Here is a 27,533-nt window from a genome sequence, read left to right on the forward strand (position 1 = left end):
AAACAATCACGACCTTAAGACCTGGATGAGGAAATGCAAAATGCCATAAAGAAATACTTAAACACAAATATTTACTTCAATTATAAAAGAAAGAGAGTGCTGGGAAGCCCAGTTTGTGCAATGCAGGAATTGGGAATGGTGTTAACACAGTCCCTGTGCTGGAGCAACTCCATCACTGCCAAGGGCAGTGCAGGACAGTGCCTGTGAGTGGCAGAAAGTGTTTCTGGATGGAGAACTGGAGCACTTGGCACATCTGTGTCAATGCCTCTGATCCATATGCCTTTTGCTGTGCTGGAGGGCTCTGGAGAAGTGCTGCGAACCCCTTGGATTCCACTGCACATGGGAACGTGGAGGCAGGGCTGGAGATCTCGGAGAATCACCCCGGACAACTCCTGTGGCAGAAGAGAAGCACAGATGTGGGATGAGGGCTTTAGCACCAAGGGATAAGGTCACATACAGTCCACAGCAACCAAAGAAGCATTCCCTTAGCCTGAGCTGACAGATGTTAGAGGCCGAAGACTGGAAGTCAGAATTCCTGGGCTCAGGTAAAAAGCAAAATATTGGGCAAGGGAAAAATCTACTTAAATTGAGAACTTCATGGTTTGGGCACAGGGTCACCTCTAGGGAGCCAGAGACTCCCCACCTCCTGGCCATTGCTCCCCTGCTGAAGAGAAGGAAGGCAATGGGGTGGCTTTTACACCATGGACAGCATTGAAAGGAATAGCAAGGGGGTCGGCTCCAACAGAAACAGCTCCCTCCCATGAAAAGAGAGTCAAATCTTTCCACTTGGGGAACCTAGGAAAGATTGTTTCTTCTAGCAGGGCAGAGGGAAAAGGGGAACAGAACAGAGTGGACAATTTCCAGAATTATTAGACCTTCTTGGGCCCCCCTCACAGCCAAATCACTTAGTGAAGGAATAAAAGTGCACAGCTTCTTGAGAGAAGCCCTTGCTCCCCTCAGCAGCCCAAACCTCTCCACTTTCCTTAAGACAGAGACCACATCAGCACCAAACAGCTGTCCAAGAGTTACAGCCACTTCTCTGCTCCAGGGAGAGGTGGAGATGTGGGATCAGTTGGGAGGGGCTGCTGATCTTACTGGTCTCGCAGTGGGGCCCTTCCCAGCCGTGGCACTGGCAGCGGTAACTCCCTGGCCCGAGGATGCACACGCCCTGGTTCATGCAGGGGTTGGGCTTGCACAGGTTCACGGGGCTCCGCGCTTCTGCAACAGACACAAGCACAAGAGCAGCCTGAGGCACAGCTGCATTATCACTAGCTAAGACCCACATCCATCAGGAATGCTACAGAAAATGTCACCAAGGGCTAATGGGACTGGAACAACATATAAACATGGCAGAGGTTGCAACTCTGTCTTGATACTTTAATCTAGAGAACAGAATGGCTTTTCTAGGTGTCATAATCTGGAGGAGAACATTCTAGTAAAGCTTAAAAGAGTAACTTAATGATAGGCTGGGTATCACAGAAAAGTAAAATAGAGCATCTACAGAGCTGTGAGCACCCCCAAACTCCCCACACCCAGGCATGGACAATACAGAGCAAGACACATGCCCTGCTCTAACAAGTTCACAATCCCAAATGCCACTGAAGTTTAAACCTCACTTTGCCCCAGAGAGGATAAAAGTTTCCACTAGAGAGGAATAAGGAGAAGTTGCCAGTTGGGAAGCGAGGATGGCAAGAATGGAAAACAACACAGGGAAAATTTCTGGGCTTCTTCTCTCGGGGGTTTGAGAGAAGCCTGCAAGCACAGCCCAAGTTATTAGCCCTGTTGTTATGAAGTATGTGACAGCTTTCCCAACCCTCTCAACACAACAGAGTCCAGCTGTCAGCAGGGCTGGCAGTGTTCCACACTGCCTTGCTGCCAATACATTAGGTTAAGTAGCAGCATCCCAGAGGAATTTGCTTCCAGTCTGCTGGCAACACCACTGCGGTGCTGGTGAGGGTGTGAAATTCCTCTGCTCAAAAACTAAGTGGTGTAGAGCTTCTTGCCTTACTTTTTAGAAAAATCACAGAGAAAACAGAAAAAGGAGGAGAAGAAAGAATACAAACATTATCCCCTATCTATCAGGGAGCTTTCTACAGCTTAACAGATGTTGTGCTCATTCTCCCTCTGCACATCAAGTCTCAACCTATACCTAACACTGCCAAATTATAACTGATTTTTTTTTTTTTGACAGTCCTAGACCTGAGATATATCAGTCTTTCACTTCAGTTGATTTTATGGGGAACCAAGCCAGGTTCAAAAACATTTCTGTCATCATGGTATTTCTGAAATGGGGTCCTGCCTGGTAGAGTATTCACAGGGATGGACACTTCTGCCTTCATTGGGCTGGAAGAGCCTCTGGCTATGAAAGCTGGATCTCTTGGACACACCACTCATCTTCCAGGTGCTGCTGTTCCCCAGGGAGCTGTTTCATGGTGCATGTGTCCACCTCATCCCTCCAGGGATGCTGCACAGAATAACCTCACAGTCCCTGCTTTGGGGAATCATTCTGCCACAAAACCATTTCTCTGAACTCAAGCCTGCTGTTAACATACCTTAACCAAGGTTCTTGCACTTTGACGATCCCAATAACTTGTATTTCCATTAATCTTGTTCATATATATTTCATGCTTGGGAACTTTTCTCCTGAACTCTGGATCCTTTTTCTCTGGACTCTTTACAGGTGAGCCTCAGAACTAATACCATATATCAGGTATACAGAAGCAGGGTCTGTTTCCCAAATACTTTTATAATGAATCATATTTTTTTTAAAGTCCTTTCACAGACAATGATTCTGTTATTAAGCCTTGGACTTGGGAGTAGAAGACTGAGTGAAGGGCTTATCTTTACATCACCCTTGGTCCCTATGTAGTACAAAGTGTGATTTACCTGCACATGAAATGAAAGCAGCAATTCAGTCTCAGGAAATGATATGTTATTACTCTGACTCATTGAACCTTGTCTCTTCCCCTTCACCCCTGGCGTCTTAGTTAATTTCAAGGTACAGTACATTGCTTTTGTAATAACACAGCTGAAAGTACCACTGCAACAGAAACAAACTGAAAAGCTCCAGGTAGAAACCATCTGCAGGGCCTTCCAGGAGGGCACCTCCTCACCCTAAAGAGATGATGCTGGAGCTCTTTCTAAGCCTGAAGGAGACACAGGCATGCCCAGAGATGAAAAGGACCTCTGTGCTGAAGCTCAAACATGCTGCTTTTGATCTTATAAACATGTTAAAACATAACAAAAGTGAACAGGTAGCTGCTAAACTTAGGCTATTCTGAATGAGAAAACAAGGCATGATATTTTAATGAGGAGCATTTTCATCACTGCTGTCTGAAAACTAGGGCTGCTGTCCTTTCTGAAAAGCTGATTTCTAGACAACATGCAAGTGTTTCTAACTTAGTGTTAGAGCCATATTTTTTCCCAGCTGAGGACTGGCACTCATGACTCAAAGTTTTGAAGAAATTTCACCTTTTTTTTCAACCCTCAAACATGAGTTTTTACACAAATATTTGAAAATTCTTCCCTTCCACTTTGAAGATAAGGATTTGATCCTACAAATAAGATTAATCATAATTTGTCTGAAGGCCTAGTTTAACCATCTCAATGCTTCAAAATGGACAGATTCTGATTTTAAGATTAAACACAGTGCAACACAAAATCTCGAAAGCCCACATCATAATTTCAGTAATGGAATATTAAGGATGAACAGGAGTGATCAGGTTGCAGACTCACCACTTTACAAACACATAGTCACAAACCAGTTGAACAAGAGAGCAGAGACATCACTCAGGGACCAGCACAAAAAAGGGGTCCCTTAAGCCACCCACCCAGCAACACTGAAGGGGTACAGTAACACACAGCAAATTCCACAGATTTAAAGGAACATCAGAAAAAGAGCAAACTTCTTTTTCTTTCAGAGAAAGCAGAACCTAGATCTAGCAGGGCTGGAAAGTATGGAGAGTATGCCCACTCTCACCCAGAATCTTAGGAAAGTTGGTTACTAATTCCTCCAGGATTGCTCAGGGCAGTCATGAGATCTCTGTGTCGTAATTTCCCCATCCATAAAATGCAAATGATAGTATCAAGTTCAGTCAGTAAAACATCTGAAAACCTACAAGAGCAGCAGCTGGTGGCACTGACATAGAGAGTGATGACTGGAGGCTCTCCTACCTTCACAGATCCTTTCGATGATAAGGCCTTGGTAAAACTGCAGGTCTCCATAGGAGGAGATGTGGACCAGGTAGGTGGGAGACCCAGCAACTCTCAGCAGCATGTCCCTCTCCGTGTCCCCAATGACAACCACAAACACCAAGATGCCATTGTGCCTCAGCTGCTGAGCTGGGGCAGCTGCATCCTGCATGCCACCTCCATTGGTGAGCAGCACCACCACCTTGTTGACACCAGGCCTTGCTCCCCTCTGCACGGTCATTACATCGCTATAAACATGCAGCAAGGCACTGCCGGCAGAGGCTGAGTCCCCGAGGAAAGGCACCTGGTCGATGGCCTGGAGAACGGCAGAGCTGCTTGTGTGGGTGTCCAAAGCAAACACAGTGTGAGCTTTGCTGCCATAGACCACCAGGGCAATTTGGGTGACATCCCGGTTGATAACGAAGTGCAGGCAGCTGCTCCTGACAAAATGCCTCAGACGCAGAAAGTTCTCCAGGCCAACTCCAGATGAGGCATCCACAGCAAATGCCAAATCAAGAGACTGAGCCTGGCAGCCTGCGGAAAGGAGCACAAACATGGCATCTCTCAGAATATGTATCTATTCCTTTCTGACTGACAAACAGCAGTGACAGGAAATCATGGGCAAAATTCAACACTGCTGATCACCGATTGTGAAGGGTGGTCTATGTCTCTTTCACACCCATAGGTAGAGACTCATCACAAAAGTCATTCTTGGAAGGTTAGTCTCTGGATCTGTGACTGACAAACAAAAACAAGGACGTTCATCCTTCTGTCCTTCCCTCCTCCCTGATGGAATTCAGGACACACCTCTGCACGGTTTGGCAAACTTGTCCCACAATGCCCATACCACAGTCTTACCTTCAGGATTGCCCACACTGCAGATTTTTCTCTGCAGTTCTGGCATCCTGTTGAGCAGGTCCTGAGGATCCGAGTAGACAATGGTCTGCTGTGGATTGCCAGTCACTGTGGTCAGCTCTGACCTCATAAAGCTGCTGCCTATGCCAATCAAGAAGAGATTTTGGTCCTTTGCATACTTAGTGGCTTCTGCCACCGAATCCTGGGACTTGGAGTCAGTGAGCAGGACAACCACACGCGGGAGATCATCCTGCACATCTGCAAAGACTGGGGTACTCCTAAAACCGTGCTGTGCAATGTATTGCAGGGCTCTGCCTGTCAGGGTTCTTCCTCCACTGAAATTCAAGGCATCAATACTCTTCATGAGACTGAATGCATCCTTGTGTGGGCCCAGTTCTATGGGTATCTTGACATCGTCGTCATACTGGGCCACCCCCACGCTCATAGGTGAGTCCTGGCCCACCATGGCCTGGAGGAATCTCTTGAGGAAGGCCTTGAAGCGCAGGAACCCTTCCAGCGTGACCCCTGCTGAGCTGTCCACCAGGAAAAGGAGATCCACGCCACACTCGAGGCTCAGCTTTGCTGCTGGAAAGGGAGAAGGCAATTAGTCATTTGCAGGGCAACCCCAGCAAGGGCCTGCTGGAAGCCTTGTGGAGAGGGGACGTTGTGTCCAGTAACCCAAACATTTTGCCATTCATATCATGAGCTGGAGGACAAAGGAGCCGGGAGCAGGCTTTGTTTTGGTTGGATGCCATATAAGCCTTTAGAGACAAGAAATATCTATGGGAGTTCGTGAACTTTTGGATGGCAAACTTCAAATCAGAAATTACAACTCCACTCTCTTAGTGCTGTGGGCAAAACACTCTGAATGACAAGACCTCATACTGGAGAAAGGAGACAGTCCAAGCACCAGATCCTCATGACACGCTAAGACACTTTGAAGTCAGAACCTTGGTTCTAGGGGAAGTAAATACAAGGTGCTTTCTAACGATCAGGATGATTTTTTACATTGAACCCCCAAAACCAGGAGCTCCTGCTGCACCCACATGCGCTGGGAGGGAACCAACAGACACATCTATGTCTCTCCAAGTGACTCTGCTCTCCTGATCCCATGGCATCTGCATTTAGACACAAAGGCAGCCGTGCCAGAGTGGGACTGTCAATACTGGTGCTCTTCACATCCACATGGTGTCTGAACAGCAGGACCCAGTCACTGAGTCTGACACAGTCATGATCATCATGAGAGTAAACTCGGCCTGCCTTTTGGAGAAAAACCCAAAGACTGTGTCCCCACCCCTGCTGTCCCCAGGGTGGCACAAAGGGCATCACAAAGGCAGGACTCAATCAAGAGGGAAGGAGACAGAGCACAGGTTCACACCTACCACAGTGGGCATCTCCTCCATACCCCAGCAGGCAGAGGCAGTGGTATCTGTCCAGTCCCTCTGGGACACACGTGCCACCATTCTGGCACGGCTGGGAGTCACAAGGGTCTAAACAGGACAGGGAAGAAAAGAACAGGTAGTCAGCAGGGAGCCTGACCCTCCCCATCCTCTGCCAGCATGAGCATCACTGTTAGTGGAAAAAGGGTCACAGCTCTGCCCCTCTTGCTAGAGTTTGAACTAACACAGGGCCTTGTGTACTCTCACCTCCATGGCAATTTCCATTTGGGATTGCTCTCCAACAGGCTGTGACAAGAAAACAAACCAGACTCTGACTTCATTTGATTTGGAATAATGCCAGTGACACCATATTTGTATAAACAGAGAATTGCTAAAGGTCCTGCAGCCCTGACAGATTTTCAGCAGCCACGAAAGGGTCAGGGTCTGGCCTGCTGCTTGGACACTGTTGTACTGATAAAATAAAGCCACTGTCACCTGAACTTGCTAAAAGGACTGAAGGACCACAGCTATTTTAGCAGTCACAGAAATAGGCTGGCAATCAACACATGCCGGGCTCCCCACTAATGCTGCTTATGGTGCCAAGTATATGACTGGAGGCATCACTGCATGCTCCCCTGCCCGGAGAACAGTGACTCCCTGCAGGCACTGGGAAGCAGTGCAAGACTCAGCCCCCAGGACATGAACAAATAAGGATTCACTAGCTCCTCAAGTGGAGGAGAAATTACTGGGAGACATTTTAATCCAAAAGAACTCTAGTCACAGATACCCATGAGATACAAAAAAATGGATTAAATATTTACTGATCACAGTCTCTCACTCAGAACAAAATTTTTGAGAAGTGAAAGCAAACCCTCGTCTTTTTGTTCTTTAGTTATTCTCTTTCCTGCTTCAAAAATTAAAGTTTTGGAGAGGAAAATCCCACCTGGACACACAGTTCGGAAGCATCTGGATGGGTGTTTAATCAAGACTCGTTTCCACCTGAAACAGGAAGAATAAGACCTGCCATGAATTTAAATATTAACAAGGTGCCTTCAAGGTGGACCTTGCTGTGTTTTCAATGGAATGAATTTTCCTTTGAAAAAGCAGGTTTTTGAAACAAGTATTTAAAAAGAATCACAGAATCACGGAATCACTAGTTTGGAAGAGACCTTCAAGATCGTTGAATCCAACCCAGCCCTAAACCTCAACTAAACCATGGCACCAAGTGCCACATCCAGTTTTTTTTTAAACACATCCAGGGATGGTGACTCCACCACCTCTCCAGGCAGACCATTCCAATACTTTATCACTCTTGCTGTAAAAAAGTCTCCTAATATCCAACCTATATTTCCCTTGGCGCAGCTTGAGACTCTGTCCTCTCATTCTGTCAGCTGCTGCCTGGAGAAAGAGACCAACCCCACCTGACCACTGCCGCCTTTCAGGAAGCTGTAGAGAGTGATCAGGTCACCTCTGTGTCTCCTTATCTCCAGGCTAAACAACCCCAGCTCCCTCGGTCGTTCCTCACAAGGTTTGTGTTCCCAGCCCCTCACCAGCCTGGTTGCCTCCTCTGGACACGCTCAAGCGTCTCAACGTCCTTCCTAAACTGAGGGCCCAGAGCTGGACACAGCACTCAAGGTGCGGCCTCACCAGTGCAAAGTACAGGGGAGTAATGACCTCCCTGCTCCTGCTGGCCACACCATTCCTGATCCAGGCCAGGATGCCATTGGCCCTCTTGGCTACCAGGGCACACTGCTGGCTCATGTTCAGCTGCTGTCCCCAGTACCCCCAGCCTATAGCACTGCTGGGGGTTCTTGTGGCCAAAATGCAGGACTCAGCACTTGGACTTGTTAAACTTCACCTTACTAGACTCTGCCCATCCATCCAACCATTCCAGGTCTCTCTGCAGAGCCCTCCTCCCTTCCAACAGATTGACACATGCTCCTAGCTTAGAGCTGTCTGCAAATTTACTGATGAAAGACTCAACACCCTCATCCATGTCATCAATAAAAATACTGAACAGAACTGGCCCCAGCACAAACCCCTGAGGGACAACACTAGTGACTTGCTGCCAGCTGGCCAGTCTAAATTAGATGGTAAAAGAAAAAGCATAATTTCATCAAATCTACCCTTTTGGTTTTGAATTCAACTGCAATTTTTACATTTTAAGATTATTATTTTTAAGACTCAAAAAATGACTTTGTTTGCTTGCTTCTCAGCCAATGATCAGAGCAGAGACTCTTCCTAGGACTAGAGGAAGTTTGCATGAGCCTTCTGAGGGACCTTCATCCCAGTAAAGAGTCAAGGTCAGATAAAAGCCTCATTACTGTATTTGTTGTCTCTCAGCCCCACTCATATTTAGAGATGTGGGTGCCCAGCTCACCTGATGAAAGGACACAATGAAGCCTGCACTGCATTGGGCTGCTTTGAGCCTTTCCAACACACATAATTGCCGGCCACCTCTTTCACAGTCTCCAGGGTCCTGCGTTCACAAGGGTGGGACTCAACTTTGCAGCCTGTAGCAAAGTAAAAGGCAAACTAGCATCAATTACCTGAAAATACAAAGGCTGTAAGAGAAGAGAACCGTTTTCAACTACCTGACAACAGACTGGGCAGAGCTTCCAAGAGCCTCTGTGAGACCCCAGAGAAGAAATTTCCTGTTGAAAAGACCACCAGCCTACTCCACTTTCTGGGGACCTCAATATTCAGCCTCCATTGCTTTGCTGTAAACTCACACTGCTGAGTTCATGGTTCAACTACAGCTTTTCAGCCCCTTTGGTGCCTTTATCATTCATGTGTTTGATTTTCTGCTACCTCTGGACCACTCTGGTTCTAGCCTTTCTAATTCCTGCAAGCCCCAGGTGCCTCCCCTTAACACACAGCCAAGTCCATTAGAAAATGTAACACAACTGTGTTTATCCCTCTATCCCCCGTCACATGAGCAAAAGCCATTTTCAGAGGTGAACCAGGATGCAGAAAGATTTAGGATCCTGCAGCTTGGAGGTATTTGGAGAGCATGCCATCCAGTTTGGGCACCAGAAGCAAGTTACCTCGAACTGCAACACATGTCAATTCCCCTGTATGCTTCCTGAAACTGCCTTATCTTCTTCACTCAGTGCCATGTCCAGGCTAAAAGCACGGGCATGGAGGTGGGGCCAGCAGGGTCACCTGGAGCAGTGGCAGTGCAGACAGGGTCACTCAAGGTGCTGTACAGGCCGTTGGCAGCATCGTCAGCATCTCCAGCAAAGAGCAGGTGCCGCTCAGGAGGCTCGCTGGCCAGCACGTGCAGCTCCTCCCACCTGCCGAGCAAGGCATGGGTCAGCTGCTCAGTCTGCCCCACAAAGAATTAAGAGTCAAATCCAACCCTATGCAACAAACAGAGGGTTGATGCAAAACCATGACACTTCAGCTTCCAAGATCCTGGCGTGTTTAGTCTCAGCCAGCAGCATAGCTCTAAGTGGAAAGGTTTCCTTCATCAACTCTGATGCTCCTTCTACATCAACCACCAAGTCAATGTTTCCCCCATGCCAGCATTACCCTGCAAATTCCTTTTTCTCATGGTTTAAGTATCGTATTCCCCAATTTAGTGCTCTCACTGAAACCAGGCTCACACTTGTTTTCCCTCTCGCCTCCAGCTGGAAATGCAAAAGGCAAAGATCATGAACTAAGAACAATTTACTGGGAACAGAAATGAGATGAGAAATCAAGCAGTAACAGCAGCAAGAAAAATATTAATAACAAAAGGTATAAGACAAAATCAGTTTATTTGGAAAGCCTGTCCCAATACTGACTGTTTTGTCCACCACACTTCCTCCCCTCCTCGGAAGGAAGACCCTTGCTCTCTGAAGGGAGAAAGTTCCAATCCCCCACCCCTGGCAATGATAAAGTTGTGTAGATTATCTCCTAGATACATCCACAGCTACAGCCCCTCAGTTGCAGGAAAAAAAAAAAAAATCAACCCTCTTCTGGCAAAAACTAGGACACCTTTTCTCTTTCCGGTACTCATATCGAGCCAGAGATGACCCCTCACTCACCAGGACTGGCCATTTGGCTAGCTGGGTGTCTGCTGCCCGCTCTGGAGAGTTTCCTACCTTGGAAATTTGATTCCCACCGCAAAAACTGTGATGTGTCTCTCCTTCACCTGCATTGCAGGCACTGCAGTGCTGCCCTGGGACTTTCCATCCGAAATGATAATCAGGACTTCAGGGACACTTGAGTTCCTGCCACCAGGGAAACCCTTGTGGAGAATGTACTTCAGAGCCTGACCTGTCTCTGTGCTCCCACCTCTAGAAAGCAGGGAGATATAATCAGAAAAGAAGAAATAAAAATTCCTCCCCTGCTACTGAGTTTACCATTTGGTTTTCAAATTTTTACCCTCTGGTAATGGGAAACATAGCCTATTTCTGCTTGTTGCCACACAACATATCCATAGGGATGTCTAATCTTGTCATTCTTATCTTTCTACCCACTGGTGCCATCTATTTGCCCTTATGTCCCTTCTCTCCAACTCAGAGTGGTCTCCAAGAGACTTCTAACATACAGCGGAGTCTTTCTACAATTGGTGCAGTAACCAGAACTCTTGGATATTTGAATTTTATTTCCATCTTTGACAAATGTCTACAGCTTCTATTTTTCCATCTGAAAATTGTGGCAATTTCAGCTGTTGAAGGGGTTCCAAGCATGGCCCTTTGTGAAAGAGGCGGGTTGTGTCAGGGTCCTGGGTGATGCAGGACATTGTGGTGCCCAGAGGCCCTTTGTGACATGGCACAGCCCTGCCCTGCCCTACCTGGGGATATCTTAGGAGCACAGAGCCCTGGGCAGCTCAGTCCCGTGAGAGCCACTGGCTCAGGAGGAAGGAGCTCCCAGGATCCCTGTGCACCAGACAACGTCAGACATGGAGGAGGACAAGGTGAGCCCCAACTCCCAGCCCTCCTAGTCCCTTGCCCCCCGGCTGGCAGATCAGGCCCTCCGTGGGCAGTGGCTGAGGGCAGGGGGCAGCGCAGGCCAGCCCCTGTTGGGACACTGAGGAGGAGGAGGGGGCCCTCGCCCTCATGGACGAAGACTGGGAATACAATGTGGATCAAGAGCTTTCCCAATGGGGAGGCGCTACCGGCCGAGAGTTTTGCATCTGGGAAGAAGTGACAGTCCAACAGTTTTGCCAATGGCAAGAAGACGTGACGATCCAGGAAGTTTCCCCATGGGGAGTGGTGAGACACATAGAATTGCATCAGAGGGAGGTAGGTGTGAGAATCCAGTGGAGAGATGGCACACAGGAAGAACTGTATCACTGGGAAGAAAGTGAGACAGTCGAGGAGTTGTACCAGTTGGACAGAGAGGATGAGACTTACCAAGAGCTCTCCCAGTGGGAAGGGGATGCATACCAGGAACTGTCTCCTTTGGAAGAAGAAGTGCAAAGCCATCTGCTCATGTACCAGTGGGAAGGAGACAAGAGAGAACCAGAGTCGTCTGAAGTGGGAAACAACATGGATAAGGAGCTATTGAAAGGAAAAGACTACAAGGCCCAGGAGCTGCCCCAATGGAGTGGAAGGAGTGACCAAAAGCTGCCCCAATGGGAGGGAAGGGTCAGCAGCCAGGAGTTGCCCCAGTGTGCAGAAGGCATCAGTTACAAGATATGGGACAAACCCTTGCACCCAGAGAAGGACGAGGATGCCCAGACTTATGTCCAGCAGCGGCCCGGCTCTCCCAGCAGCGTGGGCACCAAGGTGGCAGGAGAGGCAGCCCGTGAGCTGCCCAGCGCCTCTCCTGCCCCGGGGAGGCCCACAAAGGACAAGCCGCCAGCTGCCGCTGAGGAAGAGGAGGAGCTCCCCGAGCCTGTGCCGGCAGAGGTGGAAAAGGCATCAGGTTCTCCTGCCCTCAGGGAGAGGGTGCCATCGGCAGCGACAGAGAGCCCAGTCCCTGCCCCACTCAGGTCCCCAGGCTGCAGCCAGGCTCTGTTGGACTCAGCAGGGCTCATCAGCAGGGAGATCGTGCACAAGGCTGTGCTTATGATCCAGAGATCTGGCCAGCAGCCAGTGGAGCAGGGGGACCTGAAGCAAAGCATACCTGCTGAACTAGAAGCAGCAGTTGCAGGAGGAAGAAGGGAAGAGGGCCCCATCTCTGCCCTGCACAGCCCCTTCAGTCCCCCCAGCCCCCCGTCCAGCCCACTGGGAGCCCAAGCCCCCAGTGAGGAGCAGGAGGAGGCAGACAGGGGATCAGTCCTGGAAGAACAAGAGACTGAGGAGGCTGCCTCAGCTGGGGAGTTTGAACATTCTCAGTGCGAAGATGAGGAACAAACAGAGATGTCCCAAGGAGAAATCAGCAAATACCAGAAAGGGTCCCAAGGGGAAGCCTCAACTGAGCAGAAGCTGTCCCCAGCAGAAACTAGACGCTACCAGGAAGGATCCCAAGAGGAAGCTTGCAAGCAGGAACTGTCACTGAAAGAAGCTGGTAGGTTCCAGGAAGGGTCCCAAGGGGAAGACAGCATCGAGCAGGAGTTCTCCTTTGAAGGAGCTGGAAGCCACCATGAGCTCTCCGATTGGGATGAATGCATGGCGGAAAAGCTGTCCCACAGAGATGTCAGTAGTAACCAAGAAGTTTCTGATTGGGAAGAGTCCTTTGGCCAGGAGGTATCCAAAGGGCATGGCAAGAGACCCTCTGTGCAGTCCAGCTGGGAAAATGACACTGACCAAGACCTTGCTCAGTACAGCTGGGAACAGAGCATTGTTCCCACAGCCTTGCTGCAGGAGGAGGATGAGTGGAACAAAGTGAGTGTCCTCGAGATATGTGAAGCAGTTATGCCTGTCCCTCAGGAGGATTGGGTTGAGTATGGGGCATCTGAGCCGTGCCCCCGAGGGCTGCTCTCTGCCTCGCCTCCCCATGTGGAAGCCCAGCCCCTCAGCCAGCAGCAGGCCCCCCGCAGGAAACGCCTGTCCCGCCTGCAGCGGCTGCTGCAGGTGCTGCAGAGGAATCTCTGCTTCCTCTGCCTGCCACCACCGCCCGAGGGTTAGGGCCCACTGCCGGCCCCAGCCCGGGCCCTGCAGATGGTGGCTGGCCTGCAGTCTCCCCCGGGTCTGGGGCAGCCACGCGGGCTGCCTTTGTCTGGATGTGGCCCTGCAACCCAAGCAATCCCCCCAGCTGCTGTGGAGCATCCCAAGCTAATCTCCGCAAGAGGAAATATTACCCATGTGGCCAGCCCCAAACCAGCACCTGTGGGAAACGCTTGGTGCTAGGTGACTCAGTGGTGAAGGCCACAGACTCAACAGGGTGGGAAGAGACCTTGAAAGTCACCCAGCCCCACCATCACCCTGGCACCACCTTCATCATCCCAAAACCTTGTCCCCAAGTGCCACATCCAGACAATGCTTGAACACTTCCACAGATGGACTTGAACACTTCCACCACCTCCCAGAGGAACTTCTTGCAATACCTGACCGCTCTGTCAGGGAAAAATTGTTTCAAATTTTCCATCAGAACCTCCCCTGATGGAATCCAAGGACGTTTCCTCTCATCCTAAAAGGATTACATGCTGATCCTTTGGGATTTTGTCCATGAGAAACGGGCACAGAGAGATGTTTTTCCCAGGACTCCACTACACACTGCCTGACTTTGACAAACACAGTTTATCCAAAACAGAGGGAAGTTGGGGTTTAGAAATAATAGCCGTAGTAAAAAAACCCAAACAAACAACCTAACATAAAACACAAAAAACCCCCCTCCCCCCAAAAAAACCCACATAAAAATAATAGGAATAGGTCCAATACAAAGAAGGTTAAGAAGATGAAGAAATAGTAGTAGTAAATAAGAAAAGAATTAAGCATAAGAATAAGAACAAGAAAAGAAAAAGTAAGAATAATAAGAATGAGAATAAGAACAAGAAAAAAAGAATAAGAACAAGAATAGGAACAATAAAACGATTAGAACAAGAAAAAAAAGGAATAAGAATGAGAAAAAGAATATGAATTGGAAAAGGAATAAGAATGAGAAAAAGAAAAATTAATAAGAATGAGAATAGGAAAAGGAATAAGAAAGAGAATAAGAAAAGTAATAAGGACAAGAATAAGTTGATGTAGAAGAAGAAATAGTAGAAGAGAAGAAGAAGAAGAAGGTGGAGAAGAAGGAGAACGAGGAGGAGGAGGAGACAATGAAGACAATGACTAATAAGAAGATGATGAAGAAGATTATGAGGACGATGAAGACAATGACAAAGAATAAGATGAAGACGATGACAAAGATGATGATGAAGATGAAGAAGATGAAGAAGACAAAGGAAAAGAAGGAGGAGGAGGAGGATAGGGATGATAATAATATGATTTAGAAGATGAAATAGTGGTAGTAGTGAATTATTGTTATTATTATAACAGTAATATCAAGTTGAAATACATAACCACACATCCTCTAGCATCACAGAATGGTTTAATTTGGGAAGGACCTCAAAGGTCATCTAGTTCCAACAGATTCTCTTCTGCTCTCTTTCTCTCTCTCTGAGACTTCTTTCCTATTTCTAGCTCTCTCCCTCACATTTCTTGTAAATAAAATCTGTTTATTTACAAGATGTTAAATAAAATCTGTATGTTGACATCATATGGTCTCACTTGCACTTTCATTCAGGCAGAGGCATCTCTCCCCAAAACACATTCTCTGCCCAGCCTGTCTTCAAAGCAGAGGTTCTCCAAACCTCTGTGGCTCTCCATTGCTCTCCGCTGAACTCATTCTAACACGCCCACATCCTTCATATGCTGTGGCCTCCAGACAGGGATGTAGTGCTCCAGGTGGGATCTCGAACAAAGGACTAGAGGGCCACAATCACCTCCCTCGACCTGCTGCTCCTCACTCCTTTCCATGCAGCCCGGCCCATGGGTGGCTTTCTGGGCTGGCAGCACAGATTGCCAGCTCATGCTGAGCTTCTCCTCCCTCCGCACCCCAAGTCCTTCTCCTCAGCCCCTGCCACACTCAGCTTCTTCCCACACATGCCCACATGCCACAGACCTGGAGATAATAAAGCCACTAGAGCAGAGTGAACATTTCCAATTTGTCCAAGGAGTTGTGCTATAAATAACTTCCTGTGATTGCCCTTTAGGACTGCTTTTATTGCTGTCCAGAGCAATCCAGGGGAACCAAACCACAAGTATCACTCCTGCCCTGGAGTATTCACGTTCTGTGTCTGCACTGACACAAACACACCTCATTTGTTTTCTGGACACGTATCCTTTGCTCTAGCACCTGATTCCCGATTTCTTTGTTCTAGAAAAGTATTTCATCCTGCCCAAGTTCACTGTTTATCTGTCTACCCTCTGATTTGCACAGAAACTTTTTTCATTCTGTACTTGCCAGGCCTCTTTGCTTTGAACTTCTTCCTCCTCTGGACTCCATCATTTCCAAGCATACTCAGTGACCATGTGTTCATAGCAAGTCCAAATTTGCCTTTTTCTGACCAGATGTCTGTAAGATGTTTCAGTGAATAGTGCTTTGCATGAGGAAAAATGCGCTGAGCATAGTCAGTGTAGTGACTAAATCTTGATGAACTCAGTACACTGTGCCCATGTGAGACCTGATGACTGGAAAAAGTTATTGAAGAGTTCATTAAATTCAATTGCTTATTAATTTACATTTGGAGCTTCACTGGGTTTTGGCACAGTGGAAGTGTGTTTGAGGTATTACTTCAACAAGGATTTTCTGAAGTACCAGGAGATCTGGACTTTACCTGCTGTCTTTCTTCAGCACTTAGAAGGTTTCTCTCCTGTAACCAGCTGCTGACTTATATGAAAGAAATTCATATGAAATTTAGCTAGAGATTACCACAGAGTATGGCTGGAACTGGCCAATGAATTCCAAAGCTATTTGGACAGCATTCACAGAGAGAGACCGGCAGTCTCCAAATAAATCACAAAAGCTTCACTTTAGTCTTGTTCTGCCTCCTTCCAAGTGCTGTCAGCTCTGGGCTGAAGTCAGGAAATGCCTCACTGGGCAAAGGCTCATCAGAAGCACATCAAGGAGCCTCTCAACCAAGATGCCAAACACCCATTTTTTTTTTGATAAGCCAACTGGAACCCATCCATAACTATTTTATCGACTTCAAAATGTCAGCTTTTCATTTAAACTAGATGAAATAGCCAGGCAAAAAGTCCTTATTTCTGTTTGATCTGTCAGCATCCCTCTGTTGTCATCAAGGAAATGCAGTGCCAGAGAGCAAAAGCTGCTTCACTTTCTCTGCTCTCACAGACTTTCAACAACAGCCAGATAGGGGGAATGCATCTTGTTTTCTGTAAGTTTTTCCTGTAACAGTACAGAAGAGGTTCTCTTGATTTGCTAAACTCATCAAAAGAAATACAGCAAAATACAGCCGACTGATCTTGCTTGAAAAATGCAAAACTGATCACATTTGCTTGCAATATGTACAACATCCTGAGAGCAGCAGATATCCATGGGAAATGTAGATCTAACCCTTAGTTCTAATGCAGATCAGCTAAAAGAGTAGGCATCCACAGGCCTTACCAATACCCCATCTATCATAAAAACAAGTGTTATTTTGGGGTGATTGTCAGATCCTTGATAGATCCAAATGCATTTCTCCGAGATGAAAAGTTTGGATTTTGAGAGGGTCTAAGGACAGCTCTTCTTTGGACTTCTGGCTCCATTTCCTGGGGTCATGGGAACATATCCAAGTCTTAACATTGAGGAAGAAAAAATGTTTCCATCTGAAAACCTGATCCTCCTGATTTCAGTAAGCACACACAGATATCTACAGACCAGTAGTTGTCACTAACTCACAGGACAAAGGAAACTGTAACCACCAAAAAATGAAGCAGCACACTGTGCTGCCTTAGCACAGCCATGAGGGAACAACATGTTTGCTTTTCTATGGAGAATGTAACCCACTGCCTGGCTCAAACAGACAGAAAGACCTGGAAAACTCTCTATTTACCATATTGTAATAGGACACTGAAAACTTTATCCCCTATCAACTTTCGCTAAGGTAGACCAGGTTTCACATTTTTAGTGGATTGTGGATCATGGACCACAGTGTTCATTCACCTCCCTCCCTGGAGACATCACACTGTTGTAGGCACAGCAGAAGCAGAGATTTTTAAACCACAAGAACCCTCTCAATCCAGAGATTATTCATAGCCCAGAAAAGAGAGGAGCTGTAAAATAAGCTGACCTGAACACAGTCCTCTTGATTCTCTCTTTCACTTCTTGTTTAGTTAGATAAGAATCCAGTGGGAATTCAAGATGGGGAGTTGAGCTAAACTGTATCATTCCCACACGGACCTAAAAGAAAAGGTTATGAAAGGTTATGGAAAGTGCCTGTGCAAGGTTTACTCTTTGGTCAATTGACAAACTTGGGAAGACTAAATTGTATAGAGGCAAACTTTTGCTGTTGAGCCACAGGCACTCTAAAGGAACTTAAAAATAGAGCAGAAACTCCAGTGTTATCTATACAGACTATAAACAAGGCAAAAAAATGTTTATCTGGAAACAACTGCAGCCTCTGCTGCAGTTAGAGGCAGCTCAGGATCTATATTTATCCACTCAGAGCAGTTTGCAGCCTTGGGGGCAGTTAGTTCATAAATAACACCTTCTACACCAACTCATTCATACACTGTGCAGGCAACCTTTCCATTACTGAGAGCAGTTCCCGCTGGCACTGAGCACAGCAGACAACACAACCCAAAACTTTATCTAATAGTTCCTCTAAAACCATTTTCTGTAGTTGAAAACATAAATAGACTAAGCGGTCCGTACTGGGCAATACATCCAAAATACTTCACTGAAGTCTTACAAGAAGTATTATGGAATGTGATAATTTCAAAGGTGAAAAGACTCCTAATTGTCAGTCCAGTCTATGCAAGGATTAAGTGAAAGGCTAGTGCAAAGATGGTATTTAAAAAACAAAATGCCCCACCAAATCTGCAAATATTAAATATTCCCTGACACAACCTTCCCAAAGACCTGACATTTATTTGGAAAGTCTCTGGCATGGAATCAAGTCCAGCAACTGTCCCAGCCTGCTTCAAGGCCCTCAGCTGAGGTAGTGTTGTGGGACGGATGCACGTCTGGAACCACAGCCAGTCTGGCTTGAAATCCCCTCAGAAGAACCCCAGGATGTGCCATTCATGCCCAGAGGTGCCTCAAGGCTGACTCCAGGGAGCAAGAGCTGGAACTACAGCAGCACAGCACCCATCTCCTTCTGGGGGAAGCAGAGAAAGCAGACTATACCATTTACATCTGTACAGAAAGGTGGTTAACTTCCCTGAGATTAATTTTGCAGCTTTCCAAGGAAAAGCAAGAGAAAGATTGAACTAATCTATGAGCTTCCAAACCAAAATAAAATGGGTAAAAAACCCCAAATCATCATCTTTAACCTGAAGGATTATGTCTTTTCTCACGTTCAAAAGGAACTGCTTAAAATCTGAAGAATCAAGAAGCATCGTCCAACACTACTGCTTCACAAAGTACATCTTTCTGAATAAATATTCTGCCCTCATTGCAGCTGGTAGGTTGAATTTTGCAATTTCACTCAGCATGTTACCACTGGCCTTTAGACACACTGCCAAGCTGTTTGAAAATTAGAGGAGATACTCCTGACACTCACTCTGTCTGGATGGATGTCCAAGGCATCACAGAGCTTGCCTGCAAAGTGTTTGGACCTTTCAAAGCTTCCTTTGCCAATGCTGTAGGAGCCATCCAGGAGGAAAAGGACGTCTAATGAGGCAGAGCACTGCATCACTAGGAGAAAAAATATATATACACTGTGAAACTGTGCTTTGTTAGCCCCACTCTCTGGAAGCAGGCAGCCAAGTGCTGAAAATCCAGACAAATTGCAGAGGATGGACTGGAGCAGCCCAGTGTTCACAACCCAAAGCCCATATGCACTCCTGTTCTGGCCTGCAGCAGCTCCAGCTCAGCTCTCAGTCTGCCAGACTCACCTCGGAGCTCAGAGCCCCAGCCCAGTCTCAGTGACAGCACAGGAGCAGCCAGTGCAGGGAAGCATCACCAAACACAGGGAGAGATGCTCTCTCAGAGAGGACACAGAGGGAGGGAGGGGTGAGCAGCAGGGAAAGGGAGCCCTGCCCAGTGGCACCTGCAGGCTCCCCCAGCCCAAGGCACAAGGGTAAATCCAGGAGGCATTTGCAAAGTCTACCAAGGCCCACAGAGCTCAGTGTGTTTCATCTGCAGTACATTTTTCAAAACAGGCTTTTATTTTCCTGAACATGAATTCGCTGAACAGCTCCCAGGCACTGACAGGAACACTTTTCATGAAAATCTGCCTTTATCTCCTCTTCAGAGATGTGTCTTTGTATCACCCCCACCTGCACGAACATGGCTGCTTCCAAATGTAAGTTTCTGAGGTGCTTTCGCTGCAGTGGAAAGCCACAATTTCACTGACATAAATAAATGAATGGCAGATTGCAGACTATGAAGAGTCATTTTCAAAACATTTGAAGGGAAATTTTAAAGTCTCCTCTGCAGCATTTGCCAGAATCACCTTCAAGGGAAAAAGAATCCAGAAGTCCAATAGAGATCAAGAATACCAACCCCTTAAGAGCTGTTTTGGTCATGATGTAACTCTACCCCTATTATTATAATCTTCTTCTTATCACTACTTTTTCTAAATCATTCCTGCTAGCCAAAACCTGAATTTATAATTAGCGTTTTCTAATACCAGATTACAGGGATTTAAAGTTTTGAGGCATTCCCTTCTGGGTCACTGGTTCTCCCAAGGGGGCACACAGCCTTGCCCTGGGGCGCTGTGTTAACAGAGGACAAGCTGCAGCACAGCCTCCCTGCCAGCGCCGTCCTGGCTTGTCAGCCTTGCCCTCGGAGCTGCAACAGGGCTGTTATCCCTGCCTAAGCATGCAGAGAGAAAACTGCAGAGCCCCCAGAGTGGGCTCAGCATGGAGAAACACCCCTCAGGTGACTGCGCAGCTCAGGGGTGCAGTGCAGCTCTTCTGCAGGGATTGGCAAGCAGGATGTCTGCAGCCCACCAAGGGACTCTTGGGGATGTGCAGCAGGGAGAAACACCCAAACACCCATCCTCAGGATGGGAAGTCTGGGTTGAACACATGGTGCTACAGGATAGAACTGCAGGGCATAGGAATAAATGCAATATATCCCTTGACAAACAATAGAAAAAAATGGCTATCAGGAGAGAATTCACAACAGAGTTCATCAGTAACTGATTGCAAGTACAACAAGGGAACTGCAGGTGAACATGTACTGGCCAGCCAGAGCTCCATCACCCCTGCTCCCAGCAACCTGACTGCTGGCTTTACAGCCTGAAAAAATTACCCACATAGGAGGTTTAATCAAGTCTGTAATTAAACACAGCTCTTTAAATCAGGATTGCTTGGAGCAGGCTCTGAAGGAACTGACAGAAACACCATCCAGTTGGCAAATAGCCAGTTTGGGACAAAGAGAGTAGATCACATCCCAGGAGAGCTGACACCAATGAGGAAGGAAGCCAGGCTAGGATAGAGGCAGCCACAGCGCTGTGATTGCCAGAGCATTGCTGGGGACTTCAGAAGAAGCCCCTGAAGAGGGGCTAATAAATGTAAATAACTACAACAACAAAAACTTTTAAAAACTCAAAACAAAATGCACCAAAACAACCAAACAAAGAGGGAATTCAGAAATAAAAAAGACTTGCTTTATAAAACAAACTTACACTGGGCAGCAGCTGAGATCTTGCCAATCATCTCCTGGCCAACGTGGATTTGTTGTATACCCAACACCAGCAGAGCTGTGGGATCAAACAGATAATCATCCGTGAACAAGACATACAGGATTTAACCTATGACAGCAAAAATGCTGGTTTGCTGCATAGGTTTCACAGTTGCAAAAAATAATTTGGTGACACAGCAGTGTATCTATGTCAGGAAATTCCTTCTAGCAGGAACACAGAAAGCGTGACAAATGACATGACTCCAGCACACAGGACAATGTCTCTGCTTACTGCATGCAGGTACACAGTGCAAGAATGAGAGCTAGGCCAGTCTTAGGCTTCTGAGATTACAGCCATTAACATTGGATAGATTTATGTACTTTTAATATCATAACATCAGCTTTTCCCACATCAGCTAGACACTTTACATCCAGATCAGCCACGTGTTCAAATTCTCAGAAAAGCTCTTTCTTCACGTATTATTTTCTCCCCTTTCGTGTGAAACTGTGTTTCAGAAGTTTATCCCTAAACCTGCTGGAGAGGCACTGACTTGGCTTTCATTCCTCAGAGTGAAGGACTCCAGCTGGAAATAGGGTAGCACCCGAGACAAAAACTACTGATGCAAAATGGCAGCTTGAAACATACCTTGGGAAAGCAGGAAAATGCAGATGGGCTCAAATGACAAGAGGTTCATGGTGACAAATCTGGAGGGAGAAAAAAAAAACAAAACAAAAAGAAACAAAAGAGGAGAGGAATAGAAATCCAATTCCTAAAGCAAATTTCTTTACCTGCAGCTGATCATCTTCTTCCCAGGTGTCTCAGGTAATGAGCTCAGAAACATTTTGTCTGAGGGGCAAAAGTAACTCTTGCCCTGGGGAGAAGGATGGGTAACAGATAGAAGGAAAAACCATGAAAATGAGGGAATAATAGTAAAGGAAATCTCTCAACAGACTCCTCTCCTTCCCCATCACATCCAGAGTGAGCAGCCCTGGCGGGGAGGGAGGGAGGGACAGCCAGCCCTGCCTCCCCTCCTCTCCATGGCCACGCAGACCAGAACTCTCCTTTCCTCCCTCCTCTGTGCACCTCCCTTTCACAGCTGAGTCCCACCAGAGCCCCGTGAGCCTGGGGAAGCCGGTGCAGAGCCGAACGGAGCTGCCCCGGGGCTTCACCGAGCACAGTCCGAGCCGCATCCCCCCGACCTGCCCACCAGCCCCGGCTGAAACGTCCCGTCCCCGTTGTAGAGCCAGCACAGGGGACGTGTCCCTCGCCTCCTGCCTCGAGCAGCGCTACTGCCCATCCCCATCACGGCTCTCCAACAACACTCAACCCCAGGCTCTATCATATTTTACACGAACTGGCTTTCTGGGGACATGTTTTTATACATGACTGTCCGGCAAACTCAATTTTCTGCTCATTTTTCCTTTGAAATCAGCAAGGCTGCCATCACATCATAGGTAGATTTCAGTGGCACTTTCAAGCATGCCCAGATTTAGACCAAATGTATCTGTTAGAGCTCTTGGCTTTCTATTTCAAACATGTATATTTATTTTTTCTCCAGATTAAAAGCACTCACTAGACCAGATTCCTGATGGGTCTCTACTCCTGTCATTGCAAAAGCAAATTTTCTTCACATAGTTAAAGACAAGTAATTGTATTTCTTGATAACAGCTCTATTCATTGCTTTTCCAGAAAATGGGGGGGAGGGGGGGATTTTTCTCAGGAAAGACTTGTCTCTGCAGCAAATGATATATCCCTCACATCAGACAAGGCAAGATGCCTAAAGAAGGCCATGCTCAGTTACCTGCATGGATACAAAATGAAGAGGGGATTAAGAAATCCCCTCTGGGATCACCCCACTAGGGATTACAGACACAATAACACTGTCTTGCAGTGCCAGGTGCATCAAGCATCACCCTTCAGCACATCCTCCCTAAACCCCCACCACATCCACAAATCCCAGGCTTGGCTTAATAAAGGGATTTCAAAGGATTTCAACACAAAACATGATTTCATTGGGGAAGTCCCAACGTGTGTCCCTCAGGAGCTTCAAGCCCTGCAAATGCCACAGAGGAAAGGTCATTCTTCTGCTATGCCTCAAGGACATAGTTCCTAGGAGCTATTTCCAGAGTGCACATTACCCAGGACAGGCCCCTGCTTGCAGTCAGATGTGACAAGTGTTGCAAGATTTCACATCGTTTTCATACAAAGCATTGACAGGTCAAGATGTTTCTACAGTTTGGTTTTATCTTGGGTTTAAATCAAGTAATCTGCAGGGTGAATTCTTTGCCTTTTAGCCCATCCAGACTCTCAGCAACAGGAATTGAAGGAAAGCTTCATTCACCTGCTGCTCATGAGCATTAGCCCAGGATTAGCAGCAGCAACCTTAGCAGCTTTGCTGGGGGGGTGGGGTGATGAGTGAAGGACATTTTCATTTTATCTTCTCAGCCATTAAGATAGGGAATTTCAATAATGTCTACCTCAATAGTGAGTCAAAAATATTTGTTTTTAAACCACACTAAATCAAAACTCCTATTTTTTTTACCCAGAGTCTCACTTGGACACATGAATGTGATGGCAACTGACTCAAAGCTAAATAAGAGTTGTAAGCATGTGTCCTGTCTTTGGAGGAGTGAGACCAGAGACAGGAAATAGGTAAAGGGGGAAAAACTCTTCTTGACAAGTACCTTCCCAACATGTCCTTCAACATTGCAAAATATCACTCATTTTAATAGGGGAGGAAGCAGGAAAGATTACACTGCATATTCATTAAAGTATCCTTAACAAGCCAAGCAGCCTCCTGCCACTGCTGAGGAATGGCCCCAGCTTGCTGAGGGGAGCTCACTGCTATGTGCTCATCTGATGTTCAGATGTAGGGAGGAAAAGAGGAGACCAATCTTCCTGTCTCCTTTTTCAGTCTCTCTCAGCTTGTTTTCCATAAGTGAATTTTACTTGTATCTTCTTGCCAAGGTTTGGAGGCAGTGGGCAACTTCTGTCGGGAGCCCCACGCATCCCCTCTGCCCAGCCACAGGCATTGCTTGGGGGCAGCTCACAGTGGGATCTGAAACTGAAGGAGCGAGAAGGAAGACAACCGGGAAACGTTCAGCTTCTCCTTAAAACAAACATCACAAATTTCAGTCTAAAAGTTTTGACAATGTTTCTCTCCAAGGGATAAACAGGATTAAATTTCCAGAAGATGCTCTGCAAAAGCAGTTTATTTATTCTCCCCCACCCAGTTTTGCAGCGAGGGAGTTTTGAGAGGCTCTTTTCCCCTGTGCAATGAAGGCTCCTGTACACAGAGACCTTGATCTTGCAGCACTGCTCACATGGGGTAATGTCAAAATCAGCTTGCTGCAGATCAGATCCTGTATGACCCATGGGTTACATAATAAAAAACACTTTTCTGACCTGAGAGCTTTTGCTGAACTTATTGGGTAGTTTGTTCTGACAGAAGTGCTTATGCTACTGACTTTGCCTGTGGCTAGAGCAGCAGGAGTGTCTCCATGAAAGCGTCACTTTTTAAATCTTTTGCCACGTGCAAACCCACCCAACGGAGCTGGAGCCTGCCTCAGCATAACAAGCACTTGATGCTTGCAGCAGTAGGCAGCCAGTGTGGATGCTGGGAAGAAAAGTTTTATGGAGTGGCTGACAAAAGGGGAAGAGTGTTCTGCAGGAATTTGGTGTCTTAGGACAAACAACAGCATAAGAAAATAAACAAGCAAGCAATATAATTACATTGAGATTCTAAAAGCATACATGCAACTTTGTCACACATCCGACTGAGAAGTCATTCAAGGTTTTGGGTTCTGGAGCAATTACTGTAATTGGTTTTGTCACCCCTCACCTGAGCTGTGCAAATCTGGGCAGGGAATCTCCAGCTGTGTGCGTGGCCTGACCTGCTCTGCCTTGCACCAGCCAGAAACATCCACACTTGAGGTGGATCAACTACTGATTTACCAGTGGCAGGAGCAGATGTGAATAGTTCCCAAAGAATGGAGTGGCACAGCCATCAGTTTCAGTGATTCCCTACAGCAGAGACTGAAGGGTGACAGGAAAAATCATTTTTTAATGTCTCTGGCATTCAATGTAGCTCTCACAATATGATGCGTGCTGAGAACATCTCATACCTATCCCCAGTTATGGAACCAACCCCAATGCTCACCTTATCTTCCTGCTGCATCTCTGCGAGCCCCAAAGGACAAGCCACAGCCTGGGAATTATCTCCATGGTATCACTCCCACAGACAGGTACAAGCTGTTACCTGCATGCATTTTCAGGACAGTGCTCTGTGGACCCTTCCTAAAGGAGAGTTCCTAAAGGCCCTACTTTAGAAAGTAGGGATCTTCCACGTGGTTTTTTGGGGGTTCTTTTTTTTTAGCGGGAAGGGAGAAGGTTGAGTTTGTTGGGGTTTTTTTAAGAGCTGTGATAGGGTCAAGAGAGATCTACTTAGTAAGCCATTCCATCTACTACTTATTCCACTTAGAATCTTCCTGGAAGACCCAGACAACTTTATGAGCACACACTGAAGATGCCATGGTTGACACCCCAACACACAGAAGATGAAAAGTGGGTCAAAACACACACTGCCTGTCCAGCGTCCAGTGCAGTCCTTGCTGAATAAAGTGGGAAAATCTGATTGTGTGAATGATTTATCTCACAGTGATGCCTCATCTTTACCATGCAAAATAAACAAAAAGGGTACTCTCATTTATTTAATGAAATATCTGGACACATTACAGGTGTAATCCCTTCAGTCCTTCCTTGATTATCAAGTCTTGATCAAGTTGTTATTGTGTCCTTTGCAGAAAAATGTCTATTACAGACATGAGACACAACCTGTTGGAAAGCCTGCCCTGGCAGGCTCAGCACTTCCCCCTGGCCGCACCCCAAAAGTGCTAGAAACAAAATAATTAAAGCACTAGAGCACGGGCTGAGTCTGGTTTCCTGCGGGGGTGGGTTTTTTATGGTGGGGTGTTTTTTTCGGTTTTTTTTTTTTTTTTTTTTTTTTTTTTTTTTTTTTTTTTTTTTTTTTTTTTTTTTTTTTTTACTAACGCTGCGTGGCACTGTTTATTGGAGTGAAGAGATTCACGCCGTGTTCTGGCCAGGCTGCGGCAATCCCCGCACTGACCTCGGCATTCCCTGCGGGGGGACCAGAAGCCGCACAGCGGCCGGGGCTCCTCCAGAGCCGGGCCAGGACCTTGGCTCCAGAACCGGCCCTTTGGTGCCTCCTGCCCCTTCCTCCCTGTCTCGGGCTGTACAGAGGCTCTGAGCCGGCTGCCGCGTCCCCGCGCACCCTGCCGCCGGGACAGCAAGGTGTCCCCACCGCCGGGACAGCCCGGCCCGCGGGGAGCCAGCCCCGGCCCTCTCCGGAAAAGCTCTGCCGGGCTCCATCGCCTCCCCCCGGGAAAGCTCTGCCGGGCTCCATCGCCTTCCCCCGGGAAAGCTCTGCCGGGCTCCATCGCCTCCCCCCGGGAAAGCTCTGCCGGGCTCCATCGCCTCCCCCCGGGAAAGCTCTGCCGGGCTCCATCGCCTCCCCCCGGGAAAGCTCTGCCGGGCTCCATCGCCTCCCCCCGGGAAAGCTCTGCCGGGCCGGGGAGGCAGTGGCCCGGAGCAGCCGGGCGGGGGCTGCCCTCGAACCTCGCTGCACACCCGGCTCTGCTGAGCCAGCGAACCCCGCATGGCCCCTACGCTCCCAGCCGGAGGTTTAAGATGTTCTCAATTCAAAAGGGTGGGAAAAAAGCTCTCCGAGTCGCACTTTACCTTTTCTCTTTTCTGCACGGCCCCGGTGCACCTGAGGGGGCTCTGAGCCGCCTTCTCCCCACGTGGATTTACCCGCGTTCGGCTGTGACAGCCTCTCCTCCACATCCACACAGCCTGAACCTGTAACTGCGAACCACGGGGTGGGGAAACAACCCCAGGAACACCCACATTGCTGTAGGTTACATTTAGGAGGAATGTTGGTGTATCCACTCCCCCAAAAGACTCCGTACAGCCAACACTGTCAGCAGCCCTGGAGCACAGCCAGCAGGCCTGGCAGCAGCACCCAGCGCTACAGCCACACATTCTGCCTCACAGCAGCCACAAAGCAGCTTCATATAGGATTCTTTTTTGGGGTTTTTTTGAGAATGTTTCCCCTAATGCTTGTTTTTCCATAGAAAACTATTCCTGACCTGGGAGTAGAAGTACCATATTCACACCTACTACACCGGGAGGAAGGATGGAAGGGGTCTGTTTTAAAAATTATGTTTTGTTATTATGCTATTATTATTATTACGTGTCAGTACCAGTAGTTATACAGAACTGAGTTCTTTTAGTCAAAGAAGAGCTTGCACACCCTCTTCCCACACAAAATCTAAACAGAGATCAGTGATTTTTTAATTGTACCGGCAAAACACAGCCTTGTGTCTATGTAGAGTAAGGAAGGGAACACACCAAGTGCTAAATAAATAATT

General features: G+C 47.3%; 1 protein-coding gene across 1 annotated transcript; it reads right to left on the reverse strand.

Annotated features, from left to right (window-relative positions):
• Positions 1-105: 105 nt before the first annotated feature.
• Positions 106-26,962, reverse strand: VWA2 (von Willebrand factor A domain containing 2). Its single transcript, XM_066190565.1, has 15 exons — positions 26,842-26,962; positions 21,873-21,955; positions 21,730-21,788; positions 21,088-21,162; positions 19,015-19,148; positions 17,581-17,690; positions 10,514-10,708; positions 9,591-9,721; positions 8,806-8,938; positions 7,369-7,424; positions 6,429-6,536; positions 5,050-5,631; positions 4,174-4,725; positions 1,096-1,218; positions 106-392 (listed from the first exon to the last, which is right to left on the reverse strand). The coding sequence occupies exons 1-15, from the start codon at positions 26,944-26,946 to the stop codon at positions 259-261; spliced, it is 2,580 nt and encodes an 859-aa protein (XP_066046662.1). The 5' UTR covers positions 26,947-26,962; the 3' UTR covers positions 106-258.
• Between the last annotated feature and the right edge of the window lie 571 nt (positions 26,963-27,533).

This window comes from Chamaea fasciata, unplaced genomic scaffold (assembly GCF_029207755.1).
Source record: "Chamaea fasciata isolate MVZ Bird 193981 ecotype frontalis unplaced genomic scaffold, bChaFas1.0.hap1 SCAF_9, whole genome shotgun sequence".
Lineage (NCBI taxonomy): Eukaryota > Metazoa > Chordata > Aves > Passeriformes > Sylviidae > Chamaea > Chamaea fasciata.